General features: G+C 39.0%; 1 protein-coding gene across 4 annotated transcripts in view; it reads right to left on the reverse strand.

The window, feature by feature from the left end:
- Nucleotides 1-12,183, reverse strand: part of snx14 (sorting nexin 14) — a 34,371-nt gene that overhangs the window by 954 nt on the left and 21,234 nt on the right. The window contains exons 19-31 of one of the 4 annotated variants that reach the window (XM_066676619.1): nt 11,921-12,113; nt 11,609-11,692; nt 11,125-11,225; nt 10,830-10,941; nt 9,292-9,332; nt 7,453-7,569; nt 7,056-7,179; nt 5,884-6,048; nt 4,099-4,194; nt 1,401-1,492; nt 1,246-1,308; nt 1,039-1,146; nt 469-538 (exon numbers count right to left, since the gene is read on the reverse strand). In XM_066676619.1, coding sequence (XP_066532716.1) covers nt 1,120-1,146; nt 1,246-1,308; nt 1,401-1,492; nt 4,099-4,194; nt 5,884-6,048; nt 7,056-7,179; nt 7,453-7,569; nt 9,292-9,332; nt 10,830-10,941; nt 11,125-11,225; nt 11,609-11,692; nt 11,921-12,113 — 1,215 coding nt within the window. In that variant the 3' untranslated portion in view covers nt 469-538; nt 1,039-1,119. Of the gene's footprint in view, nt 1-413; nt 539-1,038; nt 1,147-1,245; nt 1,309-1,400; nt 1,493-4,098; nt 4,195-5,883; nt 6,049-7,055; nt 7,180-7,452; nt 7,570-9,291; nt 9,333-10,829; nt 10,942-11,124; nt 11,226-11,608; nt 11,693-11,920; nt 12,114-12,183 lie in introns of those variants that run through there. The other 3 variants (XM_066676620.1, XM_066676618.1, XM_066676621.1) reach the window with 3 other exon arrangements.

The raw sequence follows: 12,183 nt of genomic DNA on the forward strand, positions 1-12,183 counted from the left end.
CCTATTGGTCGAGTTGGCGTGACATTTGTGGTCCAGAATAAATATTTAAACTGGTAAATATACAGAAATTGGATTTGTGTCATAAATCTGAATCTTAGAGATAGTCCACATTAAAAGGGACCAAACAACTACTGTAAACATGCCCCAATTAATTTGTGTGTTTACATATTTTCATTAAAAAAAAAAGCCCGTTTGCACACGGCTGGAGTTCCTTGTAGAAGGTATAATTAACAACATCTGTCAAAACTGGATAAATCTTTATAAATCAGGATAAAACCAATATATTTCAGATGGTATTCATGACCAGATCTGGTCTCCTCAAGTGAAAGTAAAACATATTTAGTGTCTGATTCACCGGGGTGTTTTTGTTGTTTATATCCGTCTGCTTTACATACACAGTTTAGATAGTATATCTGTAGCACTGGCTGTGTTTGGTGTATGGCTTCTACAGAAACCTGCATCACTCACAGACATGTTCTGTGTTCTGTTGGGAGCGTGTAAACAGGGAATGGCTTGATTTTATTATTACTGGAAGCATCTAAGGGGGGAAAATGGCAGAGAAGAAACATCAGTGTACGAGTTCAGTAACATCGTTAGCTCCAGTGTTGAACTTCGTCAGTGTAACAGAAACTGTGAGGCAAGGTCAAAATACAATCTGGTTCATAACGACGCAAACACACAATGCCATGTGCCTTGGAGAGTTAGGGCAAGCACACACCACTGTATTCATGTGGAGGAAAACACTAAGAGTGCAGATCTACTACGTGTGCTCACCCATGTCATCCTGGCTAGCTTTATTGAAGGATGAATGAGGGCTATCCTACTCACCCAGAGAGTGACGCCAACCGTGCTTGGTAGAACTCCTGGGTTCACGTGGCTAAAGCTTCACCAAGAATCAAACCGAACATCTCCCAGTGATAAACCCAAACTGTAATCTGCATTTAATCATCAATTCTTTTTCCCTGAACCGGCCTCTTAAGTGAATAATGCACCCCACAGTGTGAAAATAATTAATAAATATATTTATTTTCATATTACGTAGTGCAATTCGAAAAAACTGGAATGTTACTATCCCTTGAGTGTGTTCAGATTCCTGGGAAAGCGTTTGAAAGCGCTTTATTACCCCGTAGAGGAAGGGCTCTCTTTCTGTGGGAATAAAAAAAAAAAAAAAAAACCACACAATTTATCTATTTTTTAAATACAACAATTCATAAACAATCTTCAAAGTAGTAACTCTGAGTTTACCGAGCTGGAAAGGAGCTCTGGGAATAGCTCCTGAACAGCAATGTCCAACAGCACATAGGTCATCTAAGGAGAGAGAGAGAGAGAGAGAGAGAGAGAGAGATATATCAGAGTAGCCTCACACAGTTATATCATTTCATATTGTTCTCTCCCTGTACCTGTTTATTGAGGAGTGGCTGCTGGATGCAGTTGAAGAGTAACTGGATCCCCTCGTATTTGTTCTCCTCTCCTATACATTTTCCCACAATATCTATAAAGGAGCAGATGGGTACAATGTCAAAAGGAATTTACTATCCAGTTACAGCTGTGTTTACCAAAGGCAGATGTTGTCAACACATGTCCAATTAGGAATTAGGTTCAGTTGCTTTGACACAACAAAGGGTTATACGTTATTTATCTTTTCATTTTGGTAATTTACGCAAAGGGTTAAAATGATGAGTTTAAGGTCCGAGAATGTTAATCTAATATGGTGCTATTTGTAGCAGCCTTGGTGCGTCACCATCTAGGGCATCCTTTGTTTTTGTTTTCATTTACTATCTGTGTACCTGATGTGAACTCCTTAATCTAAAGCAGTCTACGCTGGTTGGATTTAACCTTTTTTTCCAAACCCTGAAAGCTTCTTTTGTAGATTCTTGTTGGAAGAACAACAGCTCTCTTGGGCTCACGAAGAAAACACAAGTGGGACATAATACACAAAGCACATACTTGAAGCTTCAACAGAGGGGGTTTCAAAGAGCTTCATCTGGCGAGTGTCCACTCCATCCAACAAAATGGATGAGCTGCTACTCCTCGAAAATATGAACAAGGACTTTGCACATTGTGAATCCTTTCGTTTCACTGAAACCTGACTGTCCCTGGGGGAGATTTACATCTACCAGACCTCCACCATGTGAATCACTTAACAGAAGTATGGGTCGGGACTTGCTACATTATGCAACATTTCTGTAAAGATAAGGTCATCACATTAAATATGAATCACTGAAAGGCAAATTTGGAAATATTTCTCACTAACTACAAGTCATATTATTTACGGCAGTAATTCCTCATCGATCTTGGCTGGTGTTTACACTCCCCCTATGTCAAGGTCTTTTAAGCCTCAAGTAATGCCTGAAGTATACATCTACTGCAATGTAAAGTGTACGTGCTTAATTTTAACGAAATACTGGACAAATTGTTCCATTTCATTGGTAGTGTTCAGTCCTTTTTGGATTATTCAAGTCTGTTAGGAGTTGTTCAGCATAAAAAGTTTTACACCTCCTCATAATGATAAAATGTGATACACTTTGGAAAGTGCTTCAAATAATTCTTTTAGTGATGTCACAGAAGACCCAGTTTTGGTTCTATAAATAACCAGGTCAGTTTCAAAGATTGGTGAAAAATCTATCACTCGATCTTAAGGTTCTTCACAAATTTAAACATAAAGTGGAACCTCTACCTACGAACTTGATCAGTTCCGTGACCCGGTTCGTAAGTAGAAAAGTTCGTTTCTCGAGTAAATTTTCCCCATTTAAAATAATGGAAAAGCAATTAATGTGTTCCAGCCCCCACCCCGAAAGTCACCCTTTATGCACTGATATATGTTTACAACACTCTCAAATTAGTAAAAAAATACATGTGGCGTTACTAAAAATAAAAAAGAAATACAGTGGTAACAGTAATAAAAAAGAAATAAAGTGTTAAGTGGTTACACATCGCTACCTTGAAGATGTGACGACTGGCTGGAGGAGTAACACAGGCACTGGCTGTATGACGGGAGGAGGTTGGGGGGGGGGGGGGGGGGGGGGTGGAAATGGAGAGTATGTGGGTGAATATGGGGAGACGAAGCGTAAATACGTCTTAGCACGAATTTCGATGTCTGCTATTTACACTAATGCTAAATTGCTAAAGCTACAATTCCTAATCTTAAAAGCTCACTCAAGTCTGGGCGCTGGGAGACTCGCCTATTGGGGTCAGTGGCCATTTCCAGCCGCCGGGTCGGCGGAGGCTCGGGTTCGTTTCTGGAGTCATGGTTCGTTGGTGGAGGCAAAAAATATTCAAATGCCCGGTTCGTATCTTGGAAAGTTCGTTAGTAGAGGCGTTCGTTCGTAGAGGTTCCACTGTATCAGCAAAACGTTTCTTTAACCAAAAGTGTTTTTTCTATGGCAAAGGTCAAAGAACATTTTGTAGCACCTTTATTTTTAAGAGTGTACTGTGCATAGTTAAGCAATATTACACCAGAAGGTGTGCTATAACGTCAGATGTTGGCACTGAAGTACTGTGGTAGATACAAAGTTGCAGGCCGGACCCCCCATCTTGTGAGCTCTGATGTCGTTTGTAGGCGTGTATGTGGAGGAGTAATACTAGAAGAGCTTCGGTTGGTGTGCAATTGTTGTGCAATATTGGCACTCCTAGAACTGCATTCAGCCAATCACACTGCAGGGATCTGAACAAACTGTTGTATAATATAAACTTATTCTTTACACCTGTATTACAGATGCTTATTTAAACAAGGGATCTTGCTGTTTCGACTGATTTTACTTTCTCTCTCCTCCAGAAAAAGATCATCGAAGAGACCTTATTCCAAATATGAGTTGTCATATAACTGGTAAAATCACAGAGATGGGATTTGAATGGGACTTAAATTGGACTTCAATCATCTCCCACATGGTTTAGTGAAAAACAGCAGTTAATTTGGACTGTAATTTTCTCAGTGAAGTAAGGAAAAGTAAACAAGGCTAAACAACATGAAAATTAAATTAGAGCAGCACCATTTTTAAACTGAACACGATGCCAACTGAGGCTTAGTTAGAAAACCAAAACACATTAGTTCCACTGAAAATCCATGACACAGGAATGATATTTAATCCAAAAGCCAACCTGGTAAATAGTTCATCATCTCTTCAAAGGTTTGCTTGGCTCGTCTCTGTTTGTCCTCAGGGGAGCGCTCTTCATTGTTCTCACAGAACACTGCGTCTGAAAATATTTGACATAAAGGAACAGGTGAGCTGAGATCTAAAAGAAACCCTTCGTGTTTGAATAAAGAATCTGAGATGGCTCAGAAATATTAGACTCAACTAATGCTACTTATAATACTATGCAATAAATACCATAAAATACAAAAGAGTGGGAGAATATTTGTATTTTGTGTGTATATCATACACATATATACAGTACTGTGCAAAATATTTAGGCACCAGAGATTATGAGATTAAAAAAGCTATTTATCTGAGCAGTAAGGGTTTATTTGCTACATTTTGCAACATTAGGATAAAACCAAATGACATTATTCCAGTGTGATCCTCCGTGTGTGAATGTGTTGGTTTAACTTTCTCCAAACCACTTCTCGTGGAGTCCGTATTATTTGAGGTTATCATCCAGTATCTAGTTTTAGTGATAAATAAATAATGATTTTAAATAATGTGAGCTGTTGATTTAACAAATTCATGTGAAATCAAGGAGAATCTGAACAAAACATTGTTCTTCAAACTCACTGTCACCTACTACTTCATAGAAAAAATATCTTAATTTATTCATTCATTCATTATCTGTAACCCTTATCCAGTTCAGGGTCGCGGTGGGTCCAGAGCCTACCTGGAATACACCCTGGAGGGGGCGCCAGTCCTTCACAGGGCAACACACACACACACACACACACACACACCCCTACGGACATTTTTAAAAGCTCTTCTCTAACCCCACCTCAACTTGTTTCTGATAAATACATAGCTGCTCTTTTGGTGTATGTATACTAATGTGATGCCGCAAAATCGATATTGAGTCATATGTTATTACGCACATTATGAACAAATGTTAATGTTCAATTTAGATCAATATTAGCTTTGATGGATTGCCCTTATTGTGATTTAAGCTGTGTCCTGGAACAACAATCATGAGCCCAGCAACAACAATAGAGTAGCAGCACAAGCCTTAACCAAAACAATCATTAGCTCTGAATAGCTCTCAGCTGTTTATGATTATTGGAGAATATAAAGAAACTGCAGACATGCTTCTGAAGTGCTTACCAGCAGAAATGGAAATCAAACATATAAACTCCAATAACATTGCCCTCTTTAATATCACACTACCACAGATCACGGAGACACGGTGATTAGGCCTTTGATAAAACTGCACAGATCTTCACTCCTCACTCATTTCACAGTCATTTGGCTCCATCACTAAGCGTATTGGTTTTGGTTCATACTTAATGGATGCCTCAGCTGTCTGTAGTCTGGACTTCAAAGAGCACAAGTGACCTCACTGTCTCAGCTTCAAAGGCTGTGATCCGAAATGGGAGCTGACCATTTTCTTCAGAAATGTGATGCACCTCACCTCGGTCTCCTCTGACAGATATTTAACGGTATTTAGAAAGTTAGAAAAGCTTCATTTGGTCGGGGTACACCACCACTTCTCAATACCAGGCTGTAACTAAAATGTAGTTAAGATGTGTCAGTTTAATGTCAGTACTGAAGTATCTGATGTGTTGATAGACTGAAACTGAGGGACGAAGAGGAGCCTGGTTTATAGAATCCAAAAGGGTTGTGCTGCAGAATTTGTCATTGTTGGGACCAGCTAGTGATCCCCAGAAGAAAGACCACACAATGCGAGTTGTCTAAATAGGTTTTGCCAAAGTGTGCTATATTCCTGGTACACACACACACACACCTCTGAGGAGAGTGATTAGAGAGACGAGGCGGTGCTCCTGGAGGATCCTGTCCAGTTTGGTCTGAAGGTAGTGGTCCATATAAGCCTCCAGAGTTTTCTTAAACAGAATCCGTCCTCCAGACAGCACATGGTGGAGCCAGTCGGGCACGCGGAACACCACACGTCCTGACAGACACACACACAGGTCAACTATTATTTATTTATACAGCTGTTTGCAATGTTTAAACACCACAGGTCAAAGGGCATTGTTTGTTAATGTTGTATGTGAAAACAGTGAGTGCCGTCTAATGAGAATGCAAATTTATCTGCACATTTGTGTTTATTTGTAGTTTTCACAGACACATAATACTTTCACACTCCTTGGCATTGAGCATTGTGAGCCTTAGGTCACCTAGGCCTCCTCCAGGGTGTTTCATTCCACTGGCAATGCTTTTCCATGGAGATTATACTTTTACGTTCACACAAATTTTAAAAATATACATCCCTTAAATCGGCAGAAAAACGGAAAAAGGAAGACACTTCTCTCAGAGAGATTTTGGTAAACCAATGTTTTCTCAATCTCGGTTATTAGAGTCCACTCTTATTCGTGCTTTTCTCCGTGTCGATCCAAGTACTCAGCCTAACACCAGATTTTGTGTTATTTTATTGTGTTGAAGGGAGTGTGGAACATCAAGGTCATCTCTGAACTCTGCAGGTCAATCTGAGTCCAACACTGTAAGTCTTGGGAAAAGCTGCTGTAGGCATATCCACATTATCACAACAATATGTTGGATCTCATCTATTTAACAATATTAGTGCTAAAAATGACTAGACTTAAAGACTTAAGGGATTCCTGAATAGAAAAATGGCATGTGTCCCAAATGCTAAAATGTACCCAACTGAAGGAATTAAAATCCCTGTTTGGACATAATTCATTTTACAGGAGGTGGTGGTCTAATGCAGTTATTACAATAGTTCCTCCATGATTTAAGTCCTGTCTGAAAACACGTTGATACAGGCAGCTTCAGTAAAGAATCCAGCATTTTTTACCTATACCTGGGTGTAGTTTATACCTGTGTGAATATTCCATTGTATCCCATTGGAAACAGGTTTTTGGAGTTGCTTTTCAAGTACTGAGATAAACCAGGACGCATTAAGTGATGTCATGAACATGTCAGTACTTGGCTACTTACCCACATACATCATGTAGTCATAAACTCCCTCCAGCTCCATCACCTCCAAGAAGCAGTTCTGTTTTTGCCTTTTGTCCATGGTGTCCAGATGGCTGGCGTTGTTTTTGTAAAGATCATTGGAAAGCTGAAGGTTTAGAAAACAAGCACAAAATCTGGGTCACTTCTACTGGCTGTGTAACCATAAAGTTTATTTTTACTATTTTCCACATACTTTAAGACTAAAAAAGGGCATGGAAAAATCACATTTTTTTAAAACAACAGAACCACTATGTGTGGTTTAGCTGAATTAGATGGGACTGCCTAAAAAAACACTAGGCTGCTACAACCAGATAAACATAGCTTGAAAATACAAAATGACAACATTGAAAATGGCCGTGTTGTGCCTTAGTAAAAGTACCTTCTTGTTCCCTGAGGTGGGGCTGAAAATTGTGAGTTCAGGGCGGCTGGGTTTAGGTTTGGGAGACTCACACGAGTAGATGAAGGACTGGAGGAACGGCTCCAGGTTCTGCCCTTTCTTCATGGACATAAAACATAGGTAAAAAATGTATTTAAAAAAAATAAATAAATAAAAAATAAAAAAACACTTAACAGGTAAGAAACCACCACCTTCCACTTAATTTTGCTCAGGAAAAAAAGTACTGCGCAGAAGTCTTAGGCATCTAAGATAATTATATATATTTAAACTAATGCCTTCTCAGTGAGCGTGGTGCTTGTATAAATTTATATATAATCACAGTAAATACAAAAAATATAATATAAAACAAATAAGAAATATAAAAAGTTCATTTCTTTTCTATAAAGTTTGAATAACAATGTTTTGTTCAGATTCTCCTTGATTTCACATGAATTTGTTAAATCAACAGCACACATTATTTAAAATCATTGTTTATTTATCGCTAAAACTAGGTACTGGATGATAACCTCAAATAATACGGACTCCACGAGGAGAGATTTGGAGAAAGTTAAACCAACACATTCACACACAGAGGATCACACTGGAATAATGTCATTTGGTTTTATTCTAATGTTGGGTGTTATTTGTTGTTTGTTTGTTTGGTTTTTTAGCAAATAAACACTTACTGCTCAGATAAATAGCTTTTTAAATCTCAATCTCTGGTGCCTGAAACATATTTACTAAAATACAAAAAATGATTTTTGTTGCTGTCAAATGAAAACATGCCTCTCCAAAAAGCAACTTTACAGGCAAAAGAAAAACCTTAACATTCAATGGGAGTCAATGTAAAAAATATAAATATTTTGGAGTATTTTTATTGGTCCATTCATTATGAAATTGTGTGTACAAATGATGTAGTAAACAAAAAATCTACAAAAATGGCGATGCATGTTTTTTTTATTTATTGGACAGTGATGATTTGTCTTGTGTTTTATTTTCCCCTGTGGTCAACTTATAACATTTATCCTTGATCCATGTATACGTGATAATTATTCCTGTAGAACTAACAGGGGCAGGTAACTTCAGGTAGTTTGAGTTAATGCTGACTGCCTGCCCTTAACTGTGCCTTGTTCATGAAGAGGTCTTAGCTGAGACACCTCTTATACTTCAGCATGAATATGTGAATAGGTAAACTGCTATAGGCTGAATTTGTTTTGTGACATCACAAAAACAATAATTCAATTCTGCCTCGCAGGTCTCGTGAAGAGTGAATTCTTGATTTTAAAACTTCAATAACTTTTACAAAATACAGGGGGTCCTCGACTTACGACGTTGATCCGTTCCTACGTCGCGTCGTAAACCGATTTTCGGTGTAATTCGGAACATACGTACATACTGTACGTACATAACATACTGTAATCACTTATCCTATACTCACACCTATCCTCCTCGGTCCCGAGCTGCGTAACCGTGTATTCCTCCGCCGCTCATACCAAACACGAAGTTCACGTTACGACGTTTACGACGCAAAACCACAAGTCGAAACAAGGCTTTATACAGTAAATGGGAGATGTGTCATAACCACAAAAACATCGTAACTCAGGATTGACGTAACCCGAGGACCTCCTGTATATGAAAAAAAGTAAAAGCTGGAGACTTTTTCCTCTGTGATACTGTAGTGGCTAAATGTAATAATATGCAGGTTATTATAGATGTAGTCGTCAATATATCTACTTAATATTTAATATTTAAACCACACGGCTAGAACTGACAACTCATTTGTTATAGCCCAGAGTACGAAGTGTACTTGCATTAATCTGCTGTTACAATACAAAGTCCTACCTCTTTTATAAGCTTCCCTGGTACAGACTTAAAAATCCTCCCTGAAGAACAAACAAGAAACAAATGTTTTAATACCAAATATAAGCACTTATTTCAACATGCTGACATCATGACAATAGAGAGATTTTTTATGGTACAGAAAAAAAGCATTGGTTACACTGTGAGCTTATAACCTCTACTTAATTTGAATGGAGAGATCTACTCGATTTAGACTCTCTAAGCTCTAATTACAGACTTAACTGTATTGTGTGCATGGAGTTGCTACGACAGAGAAGTGTTTTACACCCACAATGAGTCACTGAGTCACTGGAGTTCCAACCTTATGTTACACAGACCTTACTGTGTCTGTGCTCTAGATCATTTCAATTCATTTTAGTTTATAATGTCTTTAATGTGCAGCCCTGACTTCAACTTATTCTTCCAATGTGATATACATAATTGAAACAGATATACCAAAATATAAATCGACTTATTCACAATTTAACATATTCTGGGACAACTAGAATTTGTCTCATGGTGAAGAAAACCACTAAATGTTATTGAATATTAAAGGTGGTGTATAGGATTTCAATCCAATGCCCTTCTTGAAAAATCCAGGGCATGGTTGCCCACGGTTCTGTAGTTTCTGTCTGTTTGCACACACAGAAATAACATGGTTTTTGTACTCAGCCATGATTTGGTAAATAGAAAATCACACAAAGAGATTCAGACAGAGAAATACAAAACCATAAATAGTCCAACCAATCAGCAACAGGGGGCAGGGGAAGGGGAGGGGCAGATCGTTTGATCCACAAGCCCTGTGTTAGCTTGGCAATGCACTTGGGTGAATTTGGGGTTGCAGAGCTTCTAAAAGAGCACTGAAAGTGCTGAGTGTATTGTTTTGCTTCTGAGTTCTAATATCAGAAGTCATTCTCTAGAATTCCATACAGTACCTTTAATCTGTAAGGATCTATTTACAGATATGTCACTTTCCAGAACAGAGATCGACTCCTTTTCAAATATGAAATGTTCTGGAATTTCCATTCATGTTCATTATGATCCTAAACAGCCTTTTACAGTTATTCATTCATTATCTGTAACCCTTATCCAGTTCAGGGTCGCGGTGGGTCCAGAGCCTACCTGGAATCATTGGGCATAAGGCGGGAATACACCCTGGAGGGGGCGCCAGTCCTTCACAGGGCAACACACACTCACACATTCACTCACACCTACGGACATGTGTGTTTTTGAACTGTGGGAGGACACTGAAGCACCCGGAGGAAACCCGCACAGACACGGGGAGAACACACCAAACTCTTTTCTCTGTGTGAGAATACCATTACTTGCTTTGACACTTCAATATCTAAATAATATCCCAATATCTTGTGCCCAGTGATTCCAGGGAGGCTCCACTACCCTGCCCTGGAAAAACAGTTACAGACAATTAATGAATGGATTAATATTTAAATGCTTTCAAACATTCTTCCCATACTTTGTATAAGCCTGCAGGTGTGTGTGTGTGTAAGTTAGGAGAGTTGTAATATGAGAGTTTCTCGCACCAAGATTGACATCAGGCAGCATCTTATCAATGAATTGCGTCTCTGTGCTGTGTGGGGAGAGGAAGTCCGCCAGAAGTTGACTGTTACTCAGCTCCGGATGTCGCAGCAAGTTCTTTAAAAAACAGGTGAGGAAAGAAAACACACACACACTTAGCCTACACTGGCACACACTAGTACAAAAATCATCATTGTTTTTGTAGTCTAAAAAAGCTGTGATGGATTCACTAACACTAAGTCCTCACTGGAGTCCTCCTTTCTCAATTTTTATCAAATAGAGTTAAACCGTGTAGACTACCTGTAGGTACTCCTCAAATTCCTCACGCTTGGAGTTTAAAAACTCATAATTCTTTGGTCCTATGATTCTTTTGGAAGGGAGCTGTGCGTCTGGGAATGAACCTGCCCAAGAGAAACAGAACACGGCAATAAAATAGCGAAAACACAGATATCAAATGGATAAAATATATTATATTATAACAAAAACGTGTCCTACAGTCGATGCCAACGAATATGAACAACAACAGACAACAGTCATCCATGTCTATGCATTACATTTAGTTACAAAGCTGATTTAGGCATCATATTAACATTTCCTGTTCCACTTTTAATGGTAAATGAGTTATGTCTTGAACCAGAACTACTGCATAATTTAAGGTGGAATGGAAAATCGGAATAAAAACCAGTCAAACAGCTTTGTTATTTATAATCGACTTTTGTTAGTGACGTGAAGCCTTACCGAACCAAGAAATAGACAAGATAGAGACAGAGAGAGTATTCTGTACCATGGAACTCTGTGAGTTTGGACTCGAGGACATAAAATTCAAGGTATCTCCTGTAGATCGACCAGCTTTCCATCTCTTGTCCCACTGGAGAGAGAGAGAGAGAGAGAGAGAGAGAGAGAGAGAGAGAGACTATCAATGATTTCATTACAGATGAGTGCTTGAACTGATGGTTATGGTTCTCAAATACATGTAGGTTCAGTAAAAAGATGAGCTGAAAAGGCTCTGGGAAGCCTCCCTGTCTAAAAAGCAGCTGCTAATGCTCTTAGTCTGGGTCATGTATGTGTTACATTTACTATCTACAGGTGTCCTCACCATGCAGGAGGTCATGTCTCTCCACATCAATGCAGAAGACAGGGATGCGTTCTTTTTTGACTTCGTCCTCATAGAAGTCCACAAATGGAATGGAGATGGTCCATGCTGTAAGGTTCCTCTGTGTTCCCGGAGGGCCGACAACCTCCACCGGCACTGGAGAGTCATCCTCCAGTACCACAGTAGCTTCCTCTACCTGTCGCGCACAGATAAACAAACACCATTTCACCTGTTGATGGTTGAACATAAATAGTTGTTTATTTCTA

This window comes from Hoplias malabaricus, chromosome 7 (assembly GCF_029633855.1).
Source record: "Hoplias malabaricus isolate fHopMal1 chromosome 7, fHopMal1.hap1, whole genome shotgun sequence".
Taxonomy (NCBI): domain Eukaryota; kingdom Metazoa; phylum Chordata; class Actinopteri; order Characiformes; family Erythrinidae; genus Hoplias; species Hoplias malabaricus.